Source organism: Bufo bufo, chromosome 6 (genome assembly GCF_905171765.1).
Source record: "Bufo bufo chromosome 6, aBufBuf1.1, whole genome shotgun sequence".
NCBI classification, from domain to species: domain Eukaryota; kingdom Metazoa; phylum Chordata; class Amphibia; order Anura; family Bufonidae; genus Bufo; species Bufo bufo.
Window position 1 is genome coordinate 28,609,615 of NC_053394.1, and position 26,292 is coordinate 28,635,906.

The 26,292-nt window shown below is 42.0% G+C and overlaps 1 protein-coding gene across 4 annotated transcripts in view; it reads right to left on the minus strand.

Moving 5' to 3' along the window:
• Window positions 1-5,307: 5,307 nt before the first annotated feature.
• The window catches only part of LOC121003482 (ovostatin-like), a 58,106-nt gene continuing 37,121 nt past the window's right edge, over window positions 5,308-26,292 (minus strand). For 3 of the 4 annotated variants that reach the window (XM_040435367.1, XM_040435365.1, XM_040435364.1), the window contains exons 22-36: window positions 23,060-23,111; window positions 22,827-22,910; window positions 22,250-22,426; window positions 22,062-22,140; window positions 19,547-19,700; window positions 18,766-18,843; window positions 17,164-17,326; window positions 16,822-17,039; window positions 16,520-16,735; window positions 15,042-15,166; window positions 13,341-13,431; window positions 10,856-10,927; window positions 7,562-7,664; window positions 7,272-7,318; window positions 5,308-5,834 (exon numbers count right to left, since the gene is read on the minus strand). In XM_040435367.1, coding sequence (XP_040291301.1) covers window positions 5,799-5,834; window positions 7,272-7,318; window positions 7,562-7,664; window positions 10,856-10,927; window positions 13,341-13,431; window positions 15,042-15,166; window positions 16,520-16,735; window positions 16,822-17,039; window positions 17,164-17,326; window positions 18,766-18,843; window positions 19,547-19,700; window positions 22,062-22,140; window positions 22,250-22,426; window positions 22,827-22,910; window positions 23,060-23,111 — 1,695 coding nt within the window. In that variant the 3' untranslated portion in view covers window positions 5,308-5,798. Of the gene's footprint in view, window positions 5,835-7,267; window positions 7,319-7,561; window positions 7,665-10,855; window positions 10,928-13,340; window positions 13,432-15,041; window positions 15,167-16,519; window positions 16,736-16,821; window positions 17,040-17,163; window positions 17,327-18,765; window positions 18,844-19,546; window positions 19,701-22,061; window positions 22,141-22,249; window positions 22,427-22,826; window positions 22,911-23,059; window positions 23,112-26,292 lie in introns of all 4 variants that reach the window. The other variant, XM_040435366.1, reaches the window with a different exon arrangement.

The window sequence follows — 26,292 nt, forward strand, 5'->3', positions numbered from 1 at the left end:
GTCAGAGGAATTATTTTCCCATCCATTCCAAGACCTTAATGATGCGCAGCCATTCTTGGCATCGAATCAGGAAGAGGAGGTATCAACGGTCGCCACCAAGCAGTCTGACGACAGTACCCAGATCAGCCCAAGGAGGGTGGTCCCCGCTGTTGCTGCCTACTCCGAGATCTCTAATGTCAGTGGTGGTGATGACGTGTCGATGGACGTCACGTGGGTGCCCACAAGAGAGGAAGAGGAGGGGAGTTCAGAGAGAGACGGAGCAGCATATAATAAGCAGGCAGAACTTACAGTGCACAGGAGGCCAAAAGCAGACTGCTAATGTATCTGGAACGAGCCATTCACCATGCACGGTCACATCTTGCGCTCCCAGGACAACAGCACATGGCTCCGCAGTGTGGGATTTTTTTAATGTGTCCGCTGCTGACAATAGTGTTGCCACCTGCAGCCTGTGCTGTCAATGCATAAGTCACGGTAAGCCCAACACTCACCTAGGGATGACCGCCTTAAGAAGGCACCTGGCCTTGCATCACTGAGATCACTTAGATCCCCGGAAGGAAATATTTCTCCCAGAAGGGCATCCCGGAGCTATATGGCCACATTCAGCGGCAAGTGAATGTATCTCTGGCACACAGTGTCGGTGCAAAAATACATCTGACCACAGACACGTGGTCTACATGGGCAGGGAAGGTACGTAACTTTTACTGCCCAATGGGTGAACCTTCTGACGGCCGTCAAGCATGCAACCCGTTAAGCGCAGCACGGGGGATCGATCATCGCACTCGCCTAGCTCACGAAAGTGTGGACTACCTCACATTTCTAATAATGAATGATGCATGGATCTCGGAGGAATTCAACACATGTGACCAGTCGACCACGTTTAATTGAATTTCTTCATGACAGCCCACAAATATCCGCCACCATTCAGAACAAATAATGGTCCCTGTCTTTGGTAAATACAGCAGCATAAAAGGCTTTTTCTGTCCGTTGAATGCCTAATGTTTTGGGCCTCGGAGGAATTCAACATCTGTAACGACCACATGTTTCAACTATTATCATTAGTTTTTTTTTTTTTTTTACAAGAGGGGGGATTTTGTTAGCCATGTTTTTAATCCAATTTTATATTTTTAGTTCTTTTAAACATATGTATTTGACCTGTATTTGTACTGGCCTTCAGTAAAATTGATATCCATTGACCGTCTAATAGACCTCCAGCCACATAATCACTTGTTCTTTTCTGTACGCTGAATACATAATTTTTGGGGACTGCAGTCCACTGGCCTGCTGTAAAATTGATATCCAGTAACCGTGTAATCTGCCTCCAGCCACATACTTGTTCTTTTCTGTACGCTGAATGAATAATTGTTGCAGCCTCGGAGGAATTCAACACCTGTGAGGACCACATGTTATCAAATTTCAATTATCAGTGTTTATTTCAAGAGGGGGAATTTCGTTAGCCATGTTTTTAATCCAATTTTATATTTTTAGTTCTTTGAAAAACATATGTATTTGAACTGTCCTGCAGTAAAATTGATATCCATTGACTGTGCAATATGCCTCTGGCCACATAATCACTTGATCTTTTCTGTCCGGTGAATGCCTTATGTTTGGGGCCTGTAGTTCAGTGGCTTACAGTAAAATTTGTATCCATTGACCGCATAATGTACCTCAAGCCTCATAATCAGAATTTTTGTCAGGTGAATACCTAATTTTAAAGGCCCGTACTCCCGTGGCCTAAAATAAATTTTCTAGGCTCCAGCAGGGCACATTAAAGTGAATGGGGCCGCCGCGAACCGTCCCGGCCACTGTTTGTCTATCACTACTCGTCCACAATCAGCTCACCTGCAGGCCCTCACCTACAATCTTTTAGAGGGTCAGCTCACCAGCAGGCCCTTGCCCACAATTTTTTCGATGCTCAGCAGCATGCCCTCGCCCATAATGTTTTTTAGGGTCACCAGCAGGCTATCAATCATAATTTTTCAAGGGTGTATGATGCCCTTAGTGGGACTCCTAGACCCATAAACATACAATGTGTCGGCAGATAAGAACTATTTGGCCCATCTAGTCTGCCCAATATACTGAATACCCCTTGGCCTCATCTTATATGAAGGATCACCTTATGCCTATCCCATGCATGCTTAAACTCCTTCACTGTATTTGCATCTACCACTTCTTAAGGCTATTCCATGCATCCACTACTCTCTCAGTAAAGTAATACTTCCTGATATTAGTTTTAAATTAGAGGAGCAAAGGTTTAAAAGTATGTCCTCTTGTAGCATTTTTTCTTCTTTTAAATATTCTCTCCTCTTTTACCTTGTTGATTCCCTTTATGTATTTAAAAGTTTCTATCATATCCCCTCTGTCTCGTTTTTCTTCCATTCTATACATGTTAAGGTCCTTTAATCTTTTAATCTTTCCTGGTAAGTTTTGTCCTGCAATCCATGTACTAGTTTAGTAGCTCTTCTCTGAACTCTCTCCAAAGTATCAATATCCTTCTGGAGATATGGTCTCCAGTACTGAGCACAATACTCCAAATGAGGTCTCACCAGGGCTCTGTAGAGCAGCATGAGCGCCTCCCTCTGTCTACTGGTAATTCCTCTCCCTATACACCCAAGCATTCTGCTAGCATTTCCTGCTGCTCTGTGACATTGTCTGCCTACCTTTAAGTCTTCGGAAATAATGAACCCTAAATCCCTTTCCCTTAGATACTGAGGTTAGGACTGCATCACTGATTTTATATTCTGCTCTTGGGTTTTTACGCCCCAGGTGCATTATCTTGCACTTATCAACATTAAATTTTAGTTGCCAGATTTTTGACCATTCCTCTAGTTTTCCTAAATCCTTTTCCATTTGGTGTATCCCTCCAGGAACATCAACCCTGTTACAAATCTTTGTGTCATCAGCAAAAATACACACCTTACCATTGAGGCCTTCTGCCATTTCGCTGATAAAGATATTAAACAATATGGGTCCCAGAACAGATGCCTGAGGTACCCCACTGGTAACAAGACCATGGTCTGAATATACTCCATTGACTACAACCCTCTGTTGTCTGTCCCTCAGCCACTGCCTAATCCATTCAACAATATGGGAGTCCAAGCCCAAAGACTCTAATTTATTGATTAGCCTTCTATGTGGGACAGTATCAAAAGCCTTACTAAAGTCTAGATAAGCGATGTCTACTGCACCTCCTCCATCTATTATTTTAGTCACCCAATCAAAAAAAAATCAATAATATTAGTTTGACATGATCTCCCTGAAGTAAACCCATGCTGTTTTTCATCTTTCAATCCATGGGATTTTAGATGTTCCACAATCCTCTCCTTAAGTATGGTTTCCATTAATTTCCCCACTATTGATGTCAGGCTTATTGGCCTATAGTTGCCAGATTCCTCCCTACTACCTTTCTTGTGAATGGGCACAATATTTGCTAATTTCCAATCTTCTGGGACGACTCCTGTTGCCAGTGATTGGTTAAATAAATCTGTTAATGGTTTTGCTAGTTCATCGCTAAGCTCTTTTAATAGCTTTGGGTGTATCCCATCAGGCCCCTGTGACTTATTTGTTTTAATTTTAGACAGCTGACTTAGAACCTCTTCCTCTGTAAAGACACATGCATCAAAAGATTCATTAGTCTTCTTTCCTAACTGAGGTCCTTTTCCTTCATTTTCCTTTGTAAAAACTGAACAGAAGTATTCATTGAGGCAGTCAGCTAGTTCTTTATCTTCTTCCATATACCTTCCTTCTGTTTTTAATTTGTTAATTCCTTGTTTTAGTTTCCTTTTTTCATTTATGTATCTGAAGAATGTCTCATCGCCTTTTTTCACTGCCTGAGCCAATTTCTCTTCTGCCTGTGCTTTAGAAGCTCTTATAACTTGTTTGGTCTATCTCTGCCTAATCTTATAAATTTTCCTGTCATCCTTGTTTGTTTTTTTTTTTTTTTTATAATTACTAAATGCTATATTTTTGTCTTTAATGATTTTGTCCACTTCTGCTGAGTACCACAGTGGTCCCTTCCTTTTTTTGCTTTTACTGACAAGCCTAATGCAATTATCTGTTGCCTTTAATAGTGCCAATTTTAAGTAGTCCCATTTCTCCTGGACTCTATTGAAACTATTCCAATCTGATAGGGACTCTTATACCACTTATCTAATTTTAAAAAAGTTTTTCTAAAATCTAAAACTTTTGTTTTTGTGTGGTGTGACTCAGTCACTGTACTTCTAGTAACCCACACTGACTGGTGATCACTAGATCCCAAGCTTCCCCCTACAGTAATAGGATACCAAATTCCCATTTGTGAATACTAAATCTAAAATGGCCTCCTTCCGGGTTGGCTCTTTAACTACTTGCTGTAGAGATAATCCCAGTAGGGAATTTAGAATATCTGTACTCCTGGCAGAACTAGCCATTTTGGTTTTCCAGTTTACAGCAGGAAGATTAAAGTCTTCCATAATGATAACTCCCCTTTTAGTAGAACTAGTAGATCATCTAATTCTTTGACTTGGCTAGGTGGTCTATATATCACTCCTACACGAGTTAACTTATGATTATCAAGCTGCAAGGTAACCCAAACTGACTCTAAATTGGTCTTGCTAACTTGTATTAAATTATATTTTATGCTATCTTTCACATACAGGCCCCCCCCCCCCCCCCCCATTTCCTGCCTTCTCTGTCTTGCCTATATAGAGAGAACTCTGGTATTTTTATATCCAAAAGCCTATGCACTACCTGAACAATTGTACCACAATGTGAATGAGGCCCTCCATTCTGGGATATACAGGTTGTATCGGAGTGCCTCTTCCCTATATTCTTTGGCAGCACTTGAACTTTATATACAAGAAAATATACAGAAAAGAATGTTTCCTAACAATTTTTCCTCTAAAATCTTCGGTTTTGTGTGTATTAGTGTCAGTCTGTAAAAGTGGCGTACTACTCAGACATCATCGTTCCCAGCAGCAACCTGGGAGCCCGAGATGCATCCAAACATCTTCCCCATGCGGTTCCCGAACCATTTTGGTGGTGTTTCCATCAATTTCTGACCTTTACGTATGAACCAGACACCCTCCCCTCTTCAGAGCAGGGGGTACCCAGTTTAATGCTCGGGTTCTCCCATTGACTTCCAATGTGCTCGGGACCAATGTGCTCGATCAACACTAATCCTAAATGCTAACAGTCCACTTGAACTTTGTCACTTATGATGTCAGAGTGGCACACACGCAGATAACATTCACATCTATCAAAACTGTGTAGAGTCCATACTGGGCACAAAGCCAGCATTCTCAATATTATAGTTAAACCATTGTACACATATTCAGGTTTTTTAATGCTGACTTTTTATTTAGATAATTTGCGGGTTGGAAGGAGAAGCACCATGCCCAGGATACAGATACAAGTGGTCTTAAAAGAGGTCAGCAGTTCAATTCCAACATGAAAGGATATTGTCCTTAAAATGACGACATCTGTAGAGGAGCAGGACTTAATGGCTTTTGTATGAATCTATCACTCTACAACCATGGGTTCCATCCTGACAAGACAACAACTCCCAGCATCTTAACAGCCAAAGGCTGTCAAGACATACTAAGAGTTGTAGTTTTGCAACAGGTTGAAGACCACTGCTCTACAATAAACTGATTGTTTCCCAAAACATTTAAGACATAAAACAGAAGAAATTCAAACTATTGTTCAATCCTCAAAATATTACGTAATCCTCCACGAGAAAGAAAAAATAAAACAAATTTGATCCTTCTCCAGAAAGTGGCCTTGTGTTGCTAGAAGTCAAGTAGAAAGTGTTCTCTTTTATTTCATTCTTTGGAGCAAGTCATCTTCTCATGAAGACCCTACAATAAAAAAAATAAAAACATCACCACATAATTGACAAAATATGTATTCTAAAAAGGACCGCCTTCCATCTATGCAGAACATGTGCACATCCACATTTAACTGCATTGTAATCTTTGCACACAGTCATTCCATAAGAAATAGCTTGTAGCAGCAAAGGAATGGCCCTAAAGTCACCTCCAAATAAGGTTGTCTTCTGCTGGTCCATCACTGTCATAGGATGGGACCACTGGAGAACGAACCCTGCAAAGTGTATGATGGGAACCATACTCGAGCATTCCTGTTTTTCTTATTTTGAGGTATTGTACGGCTTTACAGCAAGAGCATGATAGACTAGACAAATACATTTCCTCTCTACTGTGTAGGAACTCAAACTCATGACCAGTTGGATTTCAACTGATTTTAAAGAGACTGGTGTGCTGGAATTAGAAATGAGCGAATCGAATCCCACGAAGGATAAATTCGATTCGCCTAGAAGCCAAATTTTCTCGTACTTCGTGTCAGCGAATCTATTTAACCTGAAATAGTATAAAAGACAAAACAATTCAAACTTACCACCTCCATTTGCTCATGACGGGCCGCCAGTCTCCATCTTGCTTGAAGATCTCGGCCGAAAACCCGTGCTGCGCGAGATTAAATCTGTCATACGTCTCCACGCCAGCCGGCGTGATGACGTAATCTCACGCCGCACAGGATTTCAGCTGAGATCTTCAAGCAAGATGGTGGTGGCCGGCCCGTCTCGAGCAAATGGAGGCGGTAAGTTTGATTTAATAAAAAAAATATATATATATATATATATATATATATATATATATATATATATATATATATATACACACATACATATATACACACACACACACACTTGGAATTTAATATGAGCTGGATAGTGTCAGAGAAAGAAGTTGGTTGTGGTGTGCCGAAACCAACGTCCGAGTGGGCCTGTAAATAAAAGACACTTGGACTAGACGGCAGAGGTGAGTAGGGGCTGGGCGTTTAAGTAGGGGACTAACTCCTCCCACAAATTCAGGCCTCATGGCCTTTCGACATATATATATATTTTTTATTTTACACTCCATTGCCACGATCATGTATGAACACTGCATATCAGGGATACAATGACTGTGGCGGCGCTATCACAGCTCCCTGAGGTTGCACCTGCTACTTACAAAAAAAAAAAAAAAAAAAATGCGCTTCGTGATGAAGTAATTCATCTCGAAGCAAATTTTTGGGTGAAACATAAGAAATTCGCTTGTCTCTAGCTGGCATCATACCCTGGACATACCAGCTATTGCCCAGAGGTTTCAGTGCCCGCTTGACCTGGATCAACTCCATAATGAGCATCATGATTATGAGGAAAAGAACTAACTTATGGAAGGGGAGTTGTCCCAACATGCCAAACCTTTTAATAAACCAGAGAATGTTCTCATACCTACTGTAGTTCCAACACAGGGGTGGCTATAGGAGGCGGCACCATTCTCATCTAAAAGAAGAAAGAAAAATTAAACCTTATTATGCAACCGATATTAGGTTATTGGTCTAAAAAATGATAGCTGCCAATATCAACCTTAAGTTTTGGGAAAGTGCAATGTGACATTACATTTCTTTTGACTTATGTTGATAACGTGCATTCTCAAAAGCCTCTATTTACAGCCTAAGAGCTCTTCACCAGGGATGCCCCCTTTTCTAATTTATTAGCCCTTTTATCTCCACTACGAAAAGTTACCTGGTTGGTAATAACTGTACACCACCGCTGAACTGGTCTTCACGTTCAGAACCCGTTGGCCGATGAAAGCCCTTAAACTAAAGTCAATAGGAACCGCGGTGACCTAAGAGAGAATAGGGATTAGTCGTTACTTAGGGATCAGTTCACCTGGATGTATTGTCAAGATTAAAATCATTGATGTTCTGAACAAACTTGTTTAATGATTTAGTGATGAGCTGCGTAGGCAATAGTCGAAGTCGAGGTATTTCACAAATTTTTAGCCAAATAGTCGCCATAAAGTCACAAAATTTGAGAATTCGTGATTGCAAAAATCGGCAATGTAATATGTGCATATTGCGCGCGCAATTTCATTACCTATAACATACAGACAAACAATCCCACAAAAGCTGTAGGTTAAAATCCAGATATTTGCAAGCCAACAACCTATCCATGAGACAGGTACAGTCTTACGATGGCAGCCTTGTGCACTATGAGACATACATTGTATGTTATAGGTAATGATTTATTTTAAAAATAAAATATAGCATCTATAAAAAAAATTATTGATAGGTAGGAAACTACTTATAATAAAAGTTTATTAATGATGGGTAAAATAATAACTATAAAGAAAAAAAAGGTATGGATGATCTATAGAATAGCAAGGATAAAGAGAAGCTATATAGAATAAGTGAGAAAAGATTATAGGTTTATCTAGTTAAAAAAAAAAAAAAAAAAGTTTAATATTCCCTATTATGAAGATATAGCATTATATTATAGATCTTTGCAAATTCTCAAAGTTCACGATTAGAATATTCCTCATTAGTTACAATTCGTTCCTATTCACATTGTGCTGTGGGGTGCACTAATTTGGCAGGTATTGGATTTTATAACAGAAGAAACATTTCAATATTCCCCCTACCAGACTAGAAAGAAGTGATGGCAGCATATTCTCACTGAATATTTTTAACTAGTCTTAACCCCATAGTGACCAGCCTGTTTTGGGCCTTACCAACCAAGTGTTTTTCTTCATTTTTTCATTGCTGCCTTCCAAGAGCTATAACTTTTTTATTTTTCTGTCTACATAGATGTATGAGGGCTTGTTTTTTGCAGGACAAGGCAAATGGTGCCATTTTGGGGTACACATAACTTTCCAATACATTTTTATTAACTCTTTCTGGGAGGGAGATGGGAAAAACAGCAATACTGCCACTGAATTTTTACAGCGCTAATTTTTTGGTATAATTAACATAATATCTTTATTCTCTGGGTCAGTACAGTTACAGAGATTCCAAATACATTTTTTTTTACGTTTTACTACTTTTGTGCAATAAAACCCCTTAGGCCCCTTTCACACGGGCGAGATTTCCACGCGGTTGCAATGCATGAGGTGAACGCATTGCATCCGCACTGAATCCGGACCCATTTATTTCTATGAGGCTGTGCACATGAGCGGTGATTTTCACGCATCACTTGTGCGTTGCGTGAAAATCGCAGCATGCTCCTCTTTGTGCGTTTTTTACGTAACACAAGCCCCATAGAAATGAATGGGGTTGTGTGAAAATCGCAAGCAAGTGCGGATGCTGTGCGATTTTCACGCACGGTTGCTTGGTGACGGTCGGGATGGGGACCCGATCGTTATTATTTTCCATTATAACATGGTTATAAGGGAATATAATAGCATTCTGAATACAGAATGCATAGTACAATAGAGCTGGAGGGGTTAAAAAAAATAAATAAATAATAATTTAACTCACCTTAATCCACTTGTTCGCGCAGCCGGCATCTCTTCCGTCTTCATCTCTGAGGAATAGGACCTTTGATGACGTCACTACGGTCATCACATGGTCCATCACATGATCCATCACCATGGTAAAAGATCATGTGTTGGACCATGTGATGAGTGCAGTGACGTCACCACAGGTCCTATTCCTCACAAAGAAGACAAGAGATGCCGGCTGCGCGAACAAGTGGATTAAGGGGAGTTAATTTTTATTTTTATTCTATGCAGTCTGTATTCAGAATGCTATTATTTTCCCTTATAACCATGTTATAAGGAAAATAATACAATCTACACAACCTTGAACCCAAACCTGAACTTCTGTGAAGAAGTTCAGGTCTGGGTACCACATTCAGTTTTTTATCACGCGCGTGCAAAACGCATTGCACCCGATCGATAAAAACTGAACAACGGAACGCAAGCGTAGTCAAAACTGACTGCAATTGGGTACCTACTCGTGCGGGTTTGCTGCAATGCACCGGGACGCATCCGTCCCTAATCGGGACACGCTCGTCTGCAAGGGGACTTATATTTTAAAAGGAAGAAAATCTTTTTGCATCGCCACTTCCCAAGACCATAACTGTTTTATTTTTCTTTCTATGGAGTTGTGTGAGGGCTTGATTTTTGCAGGACGACTTGTAGTTTTCATTGGTATCATTTTGGAGTAAATTATGTGTCTTGATCGCTTGTTATTACGTATTTTTCTTCGGTGGCAACTAAGAATAAATGAGCAATTCTGTCATTATTTAACTTTTATTATGGCGTTCACTGTAGGGGATAATTTACATGATATTTATGTAGTGTGGTGCGTTACGGACATGATGATATTAAACATACGGGGGAGGGTTTTTTTGCAATTTTTTTCATTGAAAAGCATTTTTTCGAAGGAAAAAAAAAAAAGCTTATTTTTTACTGGAATTTTTTTAATTTACTAAATGTGTTTTTTTTTAACCACTTATAGTCCCACAAGGGGACTTTAACAGACAACATTTTGATTGCTTTTAATATAAAATGCATTATCCTTATATGCATTGCATTTTAATCAGAGGCACAGCCTGCTGGAAAATACTCAAGGCTAGCTTGGGGCCTATATCAGGCTCAAGCCAACCATTTACACACATCGGCACCCCGCGATCGCATTTGCGGGGTGCCGATGGGAGACAGATTGAGTCCGCTCCCTTTGTCACTGCTTTACATGCAGCAGGAGTCATTGCCCATGACATGTAAAGCGTTAAACAGCCCGGATCGGCACTCCAGCCAGTCCGGGCTGTTAGAGCAGAAGTGCGGCTCTCATGTGAGAGCCAGGTCCCGCTCCACAGCCTAAGGCCCCTTAGTGTCCCTTTTTTTTTTATTTTTTTTTTATAAAGAATCTTCTATGTGTTTCAGGAGATAAATCGATTTTCTGCCGTTTTGGCAGTTTTACTTTACTGTAAAGCAACTGGCCGCAGCAGAAGCCCCTTCCTCCCCCACACTTGCTGCAATAAAGCTTAAAAAGAGTTTTCTCTGGAAGAAAAAAAAAAAATGCTCAGATCACTTACAGTTTCAATATACAGGATGACCTCTCCTTTTGAGCCCTGTTCAGATTTTAGAATGATCTTGGATTCCCTTAACTGTAAAAAGAATTAATAAAAGTAAATTAAATAAATTATATAAAAATTTGTCATTTGAAAATACAGATCTTTTATATGAACACTGGAACAATGGACCGCCGAGGCCAGTCTTGCAGTGGACGCACATGTCTAAGCATTGGTGAACATCTCAAGTATTAACTGTTCACATTTTACAAGATAAATTACACAGCTCCTGCCACCACTCTTGACATGTCTGTTTTAGGAACCATTTATTTTTCCCATGTGATAAAAAAAAAAAAATTCTGTAGCATCTATTCTTATGACACTATAATGTACTTATTATTCTTCTATAAGTCATGAATGAATTACAAGCAGTTTCAAACAAAGGTCCATCAGGGCGTTACCAGTGGGGGTTGTCCCTGCACTGTCTGACACTATCCAATCAGTACTGCCAGTTTCAGACTGTGCAGGGACACACCCCCCAGCTGGTAACACTCATCTAGACCTTCATTGCAAACTGCTAGTAATTCATTCATAAATTTCTAGTTTGAATAATAAAATAATGGAACAATAGGGGGTCAAAAGGAACAGATTCTCTGGAATGGTTATTACATGGGGAATGCAAGTAGTTATTAAAACATACACGTCATGAAAGGGGACGGCTCCTACTTATTTAGACCATTTGATGGTCTGTATAGATAGCGCAGCTATTTCTGCAGTTAATGTAAACTACAATAGTCCGGCTCCTGTCCAGCCACTTCAAGGTCTCTCCTGGTAAATGGGGCAGCAGGTGGACTCCATTTTCCTGATAAGTGGGTCCTAGAAATTAATCTCTCAAGCATAGGACATTTATGGAGCAGGTTGTCAAGATGCAATTCAGGTCTTAGCCTTCGAGCTCATGCACACGGCCATTGCAAACAGCGGGTCCGCAATACGTGGGCACTGGCCATGTGCATTCCGCATCACAGATGTGGACCCATTCACTTGAATAGGTCCGCAATCCGGAAGGTCGGTGCGGAAGTGAGCCATGGAACCCCACGGAAGCACTACGAAGTACTTCCATGGGGTTTCTCTCCGTGCCCCTGCACCGCAAAAAAGTAGTGCATGCAGTACGGACCGTCAGATGTGGATCGCGGACCCCATTCAAGTGACCGTTCGTGTGCATCAGCCCTTAGTGCAATCCAAACCATTCAATAAAAAGTTGTGCATCCCTGCTAGACACTTTCTACTGCTTTCCATCTATAAAAAATGTAGGGGGAAGGGGAGTTCTGAACAAAAATTACTCAATAGAAAATATAGACTTTGGGACCCACCCAACGTTAACCTTCTAGAGGGGTAGAAAGGTTAAGATGGAATTAAAAATACGGTCTAGGTAAAGAATGGTCTTTGAGGAGTGTCCCTATATCAAAGGGGTTGTCCAACCTGAAAATATGTCATATTCTAGGTTCTTCAAAGTAGCCACCTTTTGCTTTTATTACTACTTTGCACACTCTTGGCATTCTCTTGATGAGCTTCAAGAGGTAGTCCCCTGAAATGGTCTTCCAACAGTATTGAAGGAGTTCCCAGAGATACTTAGCACTTGTTGGCCCTTTTGCCTTCACTCTGCAGTCCAGCTCACCCCAAACCATCTCGATTGGGTTCAGGTCCGGTGACTGGAGGCCAGGTCATCTGGCGTAGCACCCCATCACTCTCCTTCATGGTCAAATAGCCCTTACTTTCAAAGTTTTCCCAATTTTTCGGCTGACTGACTGACCTTCATTTCTTAAAGTAATGATGGCCACTCGTTTCTCTTTACTTAGCTGCTTTTTTCTTGCCACAATACAAATTCTAACAGTCTATTCAGTAGGACTATCAGCTGTGTATCCACCTGACTTCTCCTCAATGCAACTGATGGTCCCAACCCCATTTATAAGGCAAGAAATCCCACTTATTAAACCTGACAGGGCACACCTGTGAAGTGAAAACCATTTCAGGGGACTACCTCTTGAAGCTCATCAAGAGAATGCCAAGAGTGTGCAAAGCAGTAATCAAAGCAAAAGGTGGCTACTTTGAAGAACCTAGAATATGACATATTTTCAGTTTTTTCACACTTGTTTGTTATGTATATAATTCCACATGTGTTAATTCATAGTTTTGATGCCTTCAGTGTGAATCTACAATTTTCATAGTCATGAAAATAAAGAAAACTCTTTGAATTACTGTAAAATTATATATATATTATATTAACAAAAGGTGCCCTAACTCCAGATAGAAGCTCTGGTCCCAGCAAGGGAAGTTGAGCGATCACAACAGGCACCAATATTTGGAGATTGAGGCACCTTTGTTATCTGAAGTATATTAGCTAGTGGTACATATTTTTTTCAGACATGTACAAAATTATTGTGAGCTGTACAATCCTTTTAAGAAGTAGGACTTTGTGTAATTCACCTAAAAGCAAAGAACCATCACCAACCTTGTAAAGTGAAGAAAAGTCAACCGTGTAACCAGAAAACATCCTGATGTTGACAATGGCCAAGTTAGATTCATTATGGGGTCCGTGATAACTGAAAATAAATAAGAAGGTTGCATGGAGTTCCTTTTACAGTACAGCTCTTCCTCCACCGATTCATGTGGGATCTGCCTTTCAGATATGAGTAATGGCAGAAAATAGTTTATATATATTCAAATACAGCCCACAAATTATTCTAGCGACCCTCTTGTTCAAGAAAAAAAAAAAAAAAAAAATCACATTAAGGCTCCATTCATACGTCCGTATAATGGGCCTGCATCCGTTCCGCAAATTGCAGAACGGGTGTGGACCCATTCATTCTCTATGGGGACAAAATGGTTGCAGAGAGCACAGTATGTGCTCTCCGCATCTGCATTTCCGGAGCACACCGTCGATCTTCCAGTCCGCGGCTCAGGAAAAAAAAAAATAGAACATGTCCTATGGGGGGTGGCAGCTCTGGAATGCAATACGGACGTCTGAATGGACCCTAACTGGGGAGAAAACAGAACAATTACATTGTGTCCTCATTTTCATCTTTTAGTTGCAGATCCTCTAATTCCCGGGCTCCTCCTTTGCCATCTGGTGCAAATTGTACCAGTAACCCAAATAACTTCCCATTTGTCCAGCCCTGCTGTTGGATTGGCCAGCACTGTTCATGTGAGCAATGCTGTCCGATCCAAGAATAGCAGAAAGTGGTTCGGGCTACCAAATGCCATCATTGTTGGCAGAGGAGGTGCCTGGAAAAATTAATGGATCGACAAATAAAAAGGAGTTTCCTGTTCATTCCTCAGTTAAAAGGTGTTATCTGGAAATCTGTTATTGATGACCTTATCTTGAGGACTGGTCATCAATATCAGGTCACAGAGATCTAACTCCCTTCAATCAGCTGTTTTGAAGAGGCCGAGGCACTCCATGAGTGCTTAGGCATCTCCCTAGGCCATGTGAGGTCACTGTAAATTGGTCACCTAGCCTAAGTGCAGCACAGTCCCATTCAAGTAAATACAATTTATGGTGTAGTGCTTGGTAACCTGTAAGGAGGCCTCAGTGCCCACCAGAGATCCAGTGAGTGCAGCAACCGCTTCAAACAGCTAATCAGCGGGAATGCTGGGAGTTGGACCCCTGCCAATCTGATATTGATGACCCATCGTAAGGATAGGCCTTCAGTATTAAATTCCTGGGTAACCCCTTGTAACCTCAATGTGATTTTTTTTATTCTTGAGGTTTCTTGGTTTCAATTGTAAAAATTGCAGCTCTAACAAGTGAGACAATGTGCAGATTAAGTATAATGCTCAGCAGCTCCGTTTTAGACTTTGGCCGAGGGTTTCCAGGTACTAAAGATATTCTTTAGGTTCATGCTATACTACCAAAAAGTTCATTTACCTCTGAACAATTCATTTTTAAAAGAGAGAAGGGAATGGATTCTGAAATTTAACGTAAATTTATTTATTTTTTATTCTGGTTGTGCGGAGCCTGAATTTTGTATGATTCGATTGAGGAAAAAAAAAAAATCAGAGAGAGCTTTTCAAGCAATCAGAGCTTTTTTGGGTTGAAATGATTTAGACGAGGAAATCAGACCCACTCATTGCGGTTTGCTTAGATTTAGAATATGTTGAGCCCCTGATTGGAGGGGGAGGGATTCAAACAAGAGCCATTCGTTTATTTTACCTGACACTGCCATTAATAATTATGCTGCGAGCCACTCCATTGACACAGCCATCTGAAGAGGTGGATAGAGACAATGAGAAAGCAGCATTTTCTTTGGGTACTGGGATGTTATACCCAACTGTAGTCTAAAAAAAAAAAAAAAAAACAGAATATATAAAATCACCATTTAAATTTAACATTTTAGCAAACATGAAACACAAACCTTTTTACACAGCAAGCCATTTTAAAACTTCCCTCATGAGCCTGCTTCACAATAAAAGTATTAGAGAGTTAGTGGTGAAGGGGTCCCCCCTACATAGCCATAAAGGAGATGCAGTACCCCAGAACATGGTATCTGCAAAAGGTTAATTGGTATAATGTAGTTTAGTTAATTGAAATGTTGTTTATTGAGCCATTTTGTTACTGAATAGTATTGTATGGATGGGTCAGGGTTAACAACCCTGACTGAGCACTTTTAGTATATGGACTTAGGTCTGCCCCCAAGTTAGCGTTCAGAGACAGAGAGAGAGACATTATATATAGACATTGCTGCTGTGAGGGAATGTTGCCAGTGCACCCTTCCACACTTTGCGACAGTTTGGCTAGCAGTAGGTTACATCTGTACCCCTTAGCCTAGGAGTTACGGAACCCATACCAAACACTTAAACTGCCTGAGGTTCTGCAGAGAAACTTTAGAGACAGAAAGGAGTACCACAACTCTCATCATTGCTGCTATCCATACATTGCCATTGGGAAGAACTGCACTGTGAACTGCTGGTGGAATGGTTTCCTTGATACTGTTTGATGTACTACTACTCCTGTACTTTAGTAAAGAGAGACCTATTTATTTGCACTAACTGGCCAGGTCACTGACCCGACCACCATACGCCAGGCATTACACCTGCATCTACATTCCTGTATTGCACCCCACCAAAACACCTAACACCAAGTGCACCCTAATTACCACCTCAAAGGAGCCGCAATATCAGGGTGTGCCTCGAGGGAAGTAAGAATGCACCGTTCTATCACCGCATGGACCTAGAAGGACATTGGTTTGAGGATAGCTACTGTGATCGTGTCAGAGCTACCACCACTCCCACCCTCTGGTAGCTCATTCTTAATTCTGGAAGACCCATCGTGTCCATGGGCACTGTGTAATGTTTTCTCTCTCCTATGGGCCATTGCATCGGAAATACAAACCTTCTGCAAGGTTTGCCCAGCAATTAGGGCTAATCACTGAGGGACCTAGCACTAGAAGACCTCATGAACCATTTGGCCCATTTAAAATCAACAGCCTCACTGGAAGAGGAGGCATAATTTGGAGCTCCTAGGTCCCAATGAAAAATTTGTCACAGGCTTCCCTCATGTGCCATTTACAAAAATTGTGTCTTGAGACGTCAGGGCATAGAGGAGACAGCTACCCCTATAGTTCTTTGGCTTTATTGCAGTATAACTGCTGAAACAAGTAAAGAGCTGGAAAAGTTAGTATTGAAGGTCACCTGTATCATGCACCAGCCGGACCCGCTGACTTCAATGCTGTAGTCTCCTATAGATTCTGGAAGGGGCACTCTATTGGCCACCAGTCTGTTGTCTTGATTTAACGCTACTGTGGTCACTTCACCATTGCCCCTTTTGACCACCACAGTTTGCTGAGAGTTAGGAGTATATAGCAGTTTACCAAATGCAGCCAGAGCTTGGATGCCTATAGAAGTGTCCTGCAAACAAAGCCAAAAAAAAAGTTGACGATGCCATGAAAGTTAACTGTGGAACGGTTTCTTTAGTCGTTATCTTTTCTAGTTACCTTTGTGCATCTGAAACCACCACGTGAGTTTTGCTGGCGAACAAGGAAAATGGACATCTGTCCCATTGTGGTAAGGGTTTCTTGATTAATGGCTCCAGCTGCAAAGCTTAGCAACACATAAGATGTGATCTCATTCTCAGGTGAGGGATATTGCGGGTAGAAAAATGGAACTGCTTTCATGGTGGGCATGTTCTCACGTTCAAAGTGGATTGTGCCACCTGCATTAAAGAAAAAATTAATTTATATATATATATATATATATATATATATATATTTGAATTTGGCATTGATCTTTGCAATGCGAGATTTAGGTAAGCTATCTACAGGACTTGAAAGTCAAACCTTCAGTTTTGGCCTTTCTCATCACACTCTGAAGCAAGGGTTCTCTATATTCTGGAAGATCAGCCAACGTGAAGGCGTAGAGCATGATGGCTTGAGTAGAGATAGTCTGCTCGCTCTTAGATGCGTTTTTCAGACACTCCAGGGCACCGTTCAACAGGGTTTTCTGGAAAGCAAGAGGGACTAATACCATCACAAATTTTTATTGTTTTTGCCTCTCCACATTTCATCCAAATGTTTTGTATTTTTTCACTGATGTGAGTACATGAGATCTTTTATAAGAAATTGTATTCATTTATCACACCATTCAAGGATGAATATAGGTTGGTGTATTAGTTTATACATTTTGTCTGTGGTACGGATATTTGAGGAGATTTATCAAAGTGGTGTAAAGTAGAACTGGCTTAGTTGCCCATAGCAACCAGATTCCACCTTTCATTTCAGTTTCAGTTCTACTTTACACCACTTTGATAAATCTCTCCATTATAAAAAAATAAAAATAAAAAGTGTTAAAAATTCTGTCCAAATTTCACATTAAATAACCTCTTAAATTCACTCTTCAGGATAATACAGTTGCGCGTGATACCCAATATATCTAGATTTTTGTTTTAATGCAAGGTTTTTTACTAAATGCCATTTTTGTAATTTTTTTCATTGTGGGAAGGTCTTTCAAAACACGGAGGCTGCCAATTATAGAAATTCCTATTCTTGTCCACAAAACGGACAAGAATAGGAGCAACGGATGGTCCACTGAAGTGTATGGGTCTGGGATGCGGACCAAAACAACGGCCGTGTGAATGTAGCCTAAAAGAGTTTTTTTGTTGTTTTTTACTGATGAACTATTCTCTGGATAGGTCATCAGTATTAGATCAGTGGGGGTCCGACACCCAGAAACCCCACTGAGTGATCAGCTGTTTGAGAAGGCAGCGGTCTTCTCCCTGCTTACCAAGCACAGCGCCGTACATTGTATAGCGCTAGATATCACAGCTTAGCCCCATTCACTTCAATGGGGCTGAGCTGCTCCCAGGCCACTTTACTGATGACTGACGCCACATGGCCTAGGCATGGTGTCAGACCCCCATTGATTAGATACTGATGACCTAATGTAATCTAAGTCTGCTGTGCCTTTTCCCTTGCTGGAAGAAAATGCTAGATAACCGCAGGTATGCAATTGCAAAAACCCAATTTCGTTTTTTGATGCTTTTTGTCGCATTCCAAAGAGCAGCACAGCCACAACTTGTGGCAGCACCCTTACTACTTTCCCTAGCAAACTCCACAGACCTTAAAATCGTATATATAAAAGAATGAAATTCTCCTATACTGAATAATGAGCTAACGCATAGCCTGTGTTTAAAGGGTATAATACCCAATGTCTACAACACTAACACATCAGCGAAACCCGCAAAACCACACAAATACAATTACTGTTCGTTATTTCCCAATCGCTGCCCCCCAGCAGTTTTAAACTATTTTAAGTTGTTTTTTTTTTCCCTTTTCAGTATTCTGAAGAATATTTTACAATAAAAGCAAATAATCACACTTAGTATTTACATGCCTAATCACACTATAGAGTCCAAATTAATTCAGGTCAGACATGTTACTTACCCCCAAACTATAATTAGATTCCATAAGTGCAATGGCCATAAAAGCCGTAAAGTAGACATCACGGTCAGTGTCCGTATCCTGTTTAAAATACATACAATGTTCAGATAAATGATAGATACAGATTTAATGTGTTATTTCAGAATAAATGCCTCGTGTATTTCAAGTCATTTTAATGAGACAGAAGTGTTAAGAGAAAAAGTTGAAAAAATATAAATATATAATTTATAAATGTTGCAGGCATTTGTGTCATTTTTAAAACTTCTACTTCCCTGGTGGCAGCCATATGAGACACATACATTCCTCATGTATCAATCATATGGACTGAACAGTAGGGTGTTTGGGCGTTATGACAGCTGCAATGAATGGGAATTAAGTGAAAATGTTCTAGATTATTAAACCTTCCAGAAAATAATGGTTAACAGTGCTTCCCCCAGAGACAGAGGAGTTGTAGAGGAGCCATCTACACAGTCTTATCTATATGTATAGCATTGCCATTCCACTTTATCTTGAACTCCACCAGTATAAGAGGTCTCATTAAACACCCATCCTCTGCTGAATCTGTTTCAGTCTACACAACAAAGCTGACTTAAGAGTCAGATCCTGCTATTAGAGCATATCAGCCCTGTACAGAAAAAGGGCTCCATATAAGGCAAATTAAAAAAAAAAAAGAAGATTTTTAGCTCAGAATAAGTACAACGCAATAATAAAAATAATTCCCCCAAAGGTGTACATACAGTAGCCTTTAAGTCAGTATGTTTTATTGACTTAAGTCATTTCTCACCGATATTGTGAATAGAGTTCCCTGGGCTTTAAAGCAGCCATTTTCCAGTCTTTGGGAGTTTTCCAACCAGATCAAGGTTTGCTGTTGTCGTTCCTCATCAATGTATATATATTTTTTGCATTTTTCAAATATCCTAAAGGTGGCGGCAGTCACGCTGCAGATGGAACACATAGTCAGTCAAGTCATTTGAAAGATTAGCTAAAGTGCGGTCTGCGCTTAAAGGGGTATTGTGGTCGGTAATAGTTATCCCCTCTCCACAGAATAGGGGATCAGATAACTATCCTACCTCTGGGATTCCCATCAATCACAAGAAAGGGGTCTGTGTATCCCCTGCTGCTCCCCTGAAATGAGCAGAGCAGCCGGTCGCACATGTGCACAACTGCTCCATTTATTTCTATGAAAGTTCCAGAGATAGCTGAGTAGAGCGCTCGGCTATCTCTAGAACTCCCATAAAAAGAAATGGAGTGGCCACATGTATGTGTGCCTGGCCGCACCGGTCATTTCAGCAGGCCGTTCTCATGATCGATAGGGGATAACTTTTACCTACTGGAATCTCTCTTTAATGACAGTCTCTCCATTATGGCTCATGCACACAACCAATTGGCCAAGGAAACACGGTCCATGTGCCTGCCAGATCGCCAGGACTGACCACATCTCCTCGGAATTGACTGTATCATAGTATTTTATGATGTAATCATTTTATATTGCAAATCTCTTGTATTGAGCTTACAGTTTACTACAAGAGACCCTCAATCAGATATGAAGGGGCTGCATAATAAATCATTATGATACAGTTAGATCAGTCTTGGGGAGCTGCAGTTGGTAAGGGGGGAGATCCGGCAGACACTTGTAAATGCCCTTTACCAAACCTAATCTCAGTGCACAAAGTCCAAATCGTGAACATCTATGAAAAATAATATTGTTATGGAGGGGGAGACGAGGTCATGGATGTGTACTTGCAGACAAATTGTTACCGCTAAGGCGTGCTCTCAAAGATATCTTATTCCATTTACATTTGGCATCAACAGCTCATTTATTGACCACATCTGCTTGTCTGCGGCCGATCCTGACCTCTGCTAGTCTAGCATTGTGACTCAACCTACCTGCCCTGGCCTCGTCACATCAGGCTAAGATGTCTTCCCTACTGTCTTGGTACTATGAGCCAGTGTCTCCCATCTATGTGTCAGCTGCAAATATAGACTACTTATGTAGCGACCTGGGGATTTTCTTTGTGGAAGTCCATAATTACTTGTGAGAGTTGTTGTGAAGAACACACAGTCCCCTACACTCCCGTCTCTGGTTTAGTCCTGTGCCAAATCAATTACCTCCTAGTGAATCCACACGGCCTTAGGTCAATGTCCAAACAAAAAAAGACACATACTTCATCCCAAGGCAGAGTGGACCAGAGATGTTACAAGCCTCATACGTAGCAACACCCATCTTTCGGGCAATTGCCAAGTACCGTTAGACCCTTAGAATGGGTTGTCCCGATACAACGACTCATCCCCTGAATGGTCCACCAAATTCAAATTTATGGCACTGCCAGACACAGCCGGGACTTTGTACTCTGTGATCTCTGGCAGTTCTATTGCGTTGAATGGAGTAGCAAAACATGTGTGTCACTGCTCCTTTGCAGCTGAGAAACACAGGCCTCTATTCTCAATTGTTAAATGCCCCAGCAGTCAGGCCCCCACCCAGACACTTATACCCAACCCTGTAGGTACAAGTTGTCACAATAGGACAGCCACTTCAATGGTCACTTGGCAATTCATAGCAAATAAAAGCATTGGTGTGTGTGTGTGTGTGTGTGTGTGTGTGTGTGTGTGTGTGTGTGTGTGTGTGTGTGTGTGTGTGTGTGTGTGTGCGGGGGGGGGGGGTTGGAATAACCCTTCACTCCTAAAAAGGAGTATTTGACATGAATTCAGAAATCCTGAACATCCTCCCATTTGATAAATCAGAGCAGACAGAATCTTTTTTATGCTTTATTGTTCACACCAGGTATGTTTGAGCACCTCTGTAGTTTCTGAAACTCCCATAGACGCGTTCAGGGATTGCCAAACATGCATGCAACTATTCCATTTATTCTATACCTGCATCTCCAAGAGGTGGAACCCACATCCAGACATTTATGGCCCATCTTGTGACTATACCATAAGTGGTCTAAAGTAGGAATACCTCTAAATATTCATAGGAACGAACAGGGACCAGAGGGACTTCTGAAACAATGGGCAGTAGCCTTAAGGCAAGTTGGATTTTTGTGCGACTGTCAGTTCGACACCCCTGACTACCATTGCAAAATAGGTTGGGCGACTTTGGTGCTACACTAATGTTGCAATGTAGTTGCACTGTTTTTGTTGCGTAACACATGTCGCTGTGTAGCCCTAGCCCAAGACCCAGCAAGCAACAGAAAAGCCAGTTCAGACCTATAGGGGGCCAAAAAAGTTCTATAATTGTGCATATCCTAGCTATACGTTACTTAAGTGGATCTCGATTTTACAGCAATGACTTTACTTACTAAGAGTTAACTTGTTCTCTGGAGTCTGGAAATGTTCGATAAGCTCCACCAGAAGTGAAGGAGAGTTGACGATAATATCCTGAAAAGCAAAAAAACACAAGAAGATTACAATAAAAGTATTCTATGAAGAGCTATTCTTCTGCAAGACCACAGAGATGTACAGTGAATTAACGGGCTCCACCACTCACCCTCTAACATTAAACTCTTTGCCTTTTGGAAGGTTTCCTCCTTTAGTTGTCCGGTGGAATTCAAATAGTCTATTACATCAGGAATAACAGCCATGCGAGCAATATTTTGTTCACCAGAACCATAGGGTTGCATGAGTAGACTCTCAAGGTGTTGTACTGGGAGTCCACAGATATCACCTGGGGAGGTAACATCGAGAAGTCATTGAAGTTTCAGAACTACGGATGGAGTAGAGTTAACACTCCTGTTTTCTGAGATTTCTGAGTTGTGTTATCTAATCTAAGCAAACACCTTTATCTGCTTTTCAATGGCTTTGGTCTCAAGATAATGCGAGAGTTAACAAATTTGAGTTAAGAGCTGAAGTGCTAACCATGTTTAGTAGCAATAAACCTTACGACAAACACATTATACTTCACTTACAGAAAGCTCAGATTCTGGGAATTAGTGAATTAATACGAAAACTTATAGAAGTCTTGTGATTTCTATGGACATTTATTTTCTAAACATTCACCCACAGGAGCAAAACACTAGAGGGGCATTTCTATCATTGTAAAATAGCAGGTGTCCAGAAATACTCACCAATGGCAGTCATGTAAGCAGTGATGGAGCCCGGCACTGTATTCTCCGGAGGAGTTATACTGATTGGCAGCTGAATGTTAGTGTCTATAAAAAGGTTAAATTGCAATCATTAAAAAAAGGAAAAAAGATAAAAGGAGCAAGAGTCTTAGATGAAAGGGTGCAGAATTTAGAAAAAGACATTTAATAGTAAAGTGAGGAGTTTGATGAAAAGTGATGTTGGGGTAATTACTTACTTTCCACGAAGACTAGATTACTTGAAGTCATTTCCACATGTACTCCTTCAGGCTGAAAAACAAAGATGGAAATTTTGCAGTTGTTTGCCATTTTTTGTGGGTAGGAGAACAAAACAGCAGCTGCCCAGTTATGCAAGCACATACAAAGAGCGAGATCCATAGATCCCAGACTAGCCTTAAAAAGGTACCCATCATCTGGTGTCACAGCCCTATAAATCGCCTCAGCCATCTTGGATTCTGCCATTTTCCACTGTACTTCGTGCAGGCAGAGACGTTAGCAGGCGCTAGGGACAGTGCTAGGAAAGACTTTAAAACTTTTATTTTGCTGTATAAAAGTTCAGGGAAAGGATAGGGAGGAATAATTCCACAGTATTGAAGCAGAACAGGGTTCAGTAGGGGAAGTTACAGCCTGGGTAATAGGAACAATCCTATTACACCTTGCTGCACTGACTGGGGATTCAAATTGCCATTATACAGCTCTGTAATTCCAACATACAGTTCTTATTGGGGTGCAAGTGCTGTTTGATACAGCCATTAACAGGCTTTATTACTACATCTTATTTGCCCTAGTGCGGTGCAGTTATCTGTTCTAAAGCATTTTTTTTGTTGTATTAATGGGAAAAAAGGGCTTATTAGCCGTTGTGTGGTGAATTGAGAAAATTACAGACTTTTGGGGCGTTTTAATTTCCTTTTTATTTATTTGATCTAACAGTATCTCAGACAGAAGTGCCAGGCCCTGCACAGGGGAGTGGCAGAGGCCTAAATGTTTCTGACGCAAGCACAGGTCGAAGCAGAGTAAGTGGGCGTGGCAGCATACCACATGTGCAGGACACGGCATGTCTTGCTGTTCTGCACCTAGTTTGCCTGGGCGAACGGAGTCACACAGGAGGCAAACTGCTCGGTGTGATTCATCAAGAAACCGAATCCTGACTTTCTCCGCGACAACTCAAAATCAGAACCATGGTGGCCGACAATGAGAAGAACATGGTGTCGGCGCTGCGTCAAGGAAGGATGAGCCATGCGCCCTGCATGGCACACGTGTTCAATCTGGTTGTCAAGCGGTTCCTGAAGTCTTCCGCTCATCTGCAAGACATCCTAAAAATGGCCAGGAAACTTTGCATGCACTTCAGCCACTCATACACCACAAAGAACACCCTCCTTAAGCTGCAGCGGCAGAACGGCATCCCCCACCATAGGCAATATGCGACGTTTCCACCCGTTGGAATTCCACCCTCCAAATGTTGGACCAACTGTACGAACACAGAAAGGCAATAATCAATTTATTGATGATCCAAGCGGACAGGAGTACTCCCCTGTGTAACTTTGTTGTCAGCCAGTGGCAACTCATGCATGACACCCAACGTTTGATCAGGCCCTTTGAGGAGGCCATGTTATTTGTCAGTGACCAGGACTGCAGTATGAACAACATCATTCCACTGCTTCATGTCCTGGAACAGATGCTGGTAAATCTGGCTGGTCAGGGGACTGTAGACGTGGCGCCTAGATCTCACAGCCACATGAGCCCTGTGGTGGCGGAACTGGAAGAGGAGGAGGACATTGGAGCACAAGCAATGTGTTTTTCTACACAGGTGACAGGAGAGGAGGAGCAGGAACAGCCAGAGGAGCTACAGGGCGATGAGGGAGACGAGGCAGAGGACCCAGACACACTGTGGCAGTATGCAGTGGGGATGGAGGCAGGGAGTCCCTCTAAGTCACTTGCACAAATGGCCCGATGCATGCTCACTTGCTTGCGTAGTGACAGCTGAATTGTCAGCATTCGACAGAGGGATGACTTCTGGCTCTCCACCTTGTTGGACCCTCGCTACTGGTCCAAAATGGGGTCCTTTTTTACACCCACTGAGAGGAAGGACAAACTGAACTACTATAGAGACATCCTATATAGTATGTTGGCTGCTGCCCATCTGTGCCATTGTCCATCCTCACAGGTCTGACCGGGGGGGCCCTCTGTGCTCACGTTCCTCTGCCATGGCTGCTGTGGCAGGGTGGGGGTAGGAGCAGTTCCAGCGCCATCAGCAGAAACTTGAGTCTAGAGTCGCTGATGAGCAGCTTTCTTCACCCCCCCCCCTCCCCTCCAGCTAGACCTGGAGAAAAACCTGGTGGCATACTTTGACAGCATCCTGCCATCCCACATTAAAAGAGTCACTGGACTACTGGGAATCCAAACTGGATTTGTAGCTGCAACTGGCAGAGTTTGCCCTGGAAAAGCTGTCCTGCCAATAGTGGGGCATCAGAGCGGGTGTTTAGTGTAGCGGAGGCTATAGTTATGTGGAAAGACTGCCCTTTGTCAAGATGAATCAGGGGTGGATCAGACAGGATTTCCACCCACCAATGCACCATACTAGTTCATCCATGGTGCCACACCAACACTTTGACAAAAGAGACTGGTTTCTTCTGGCTACCTGCCTCAGCTACTATTCTGATACTGCCACCTGCCACACATCTGATGCCAAGTGCTCCTTCTTTCACCCACCATCTTCAGCTGGTACTGGTATTGCTACCCACCTCCCCACTCTGTCACCGGGTCACTCTGTGGTCTCCTCATGCTGCTTCCACCTCACCACTATGTCATAGGGTCACTCTGGACTTCTCATGCTGTTCCCACCCTACCCACTTCATGACTGGTGCATTTGGGGGGTGTGAGGGGGCCAGTTACTGGTAGGTTGGTTGATTAAACTGGGTCGGATCCATCCCAGGCACCATCTCACCCGTCCCAGTGCCAGTATACTAGCCCGCCCTGGTTCTGTTTGGACAGTTGGACTGGAGAAATGTGCATGGGGGGGGCAGTTACTGGTAGTACCAGTAACTGCCCCCCCCATGCACATTTCTCCAGTCCAACTGACTCCAAACGCAAACAGAACCAGGGCCGCAGGGCGGTCTAGTAGTACACGGGACGGCCCGGACAGGTAAGATGGTGCCTGGGACTAAGTCAGTGAGTGGGAAACTGGGAATGGATGGATGGATCATGGATCCGATCCAGTTTAATTAACAAAACAATATAACCAATGAACCTACCAGACAGAGACAATAACTGTAACTGGTCTGTGTGATGACTGACTTCTGTAGACTGGACTTGGATTCTTGGAAGAAGTTGGAACTTCAGTGGAAGTTTAGAACTTGGCTGGGGGCTGGCTGCGGGCGGCGGGCCTTCCCTGGCGCTGCTAGCAGAGTCAGACTTTGCTGTGGCTTGCTGGCTGCCAATGGCGCTTGCTTTG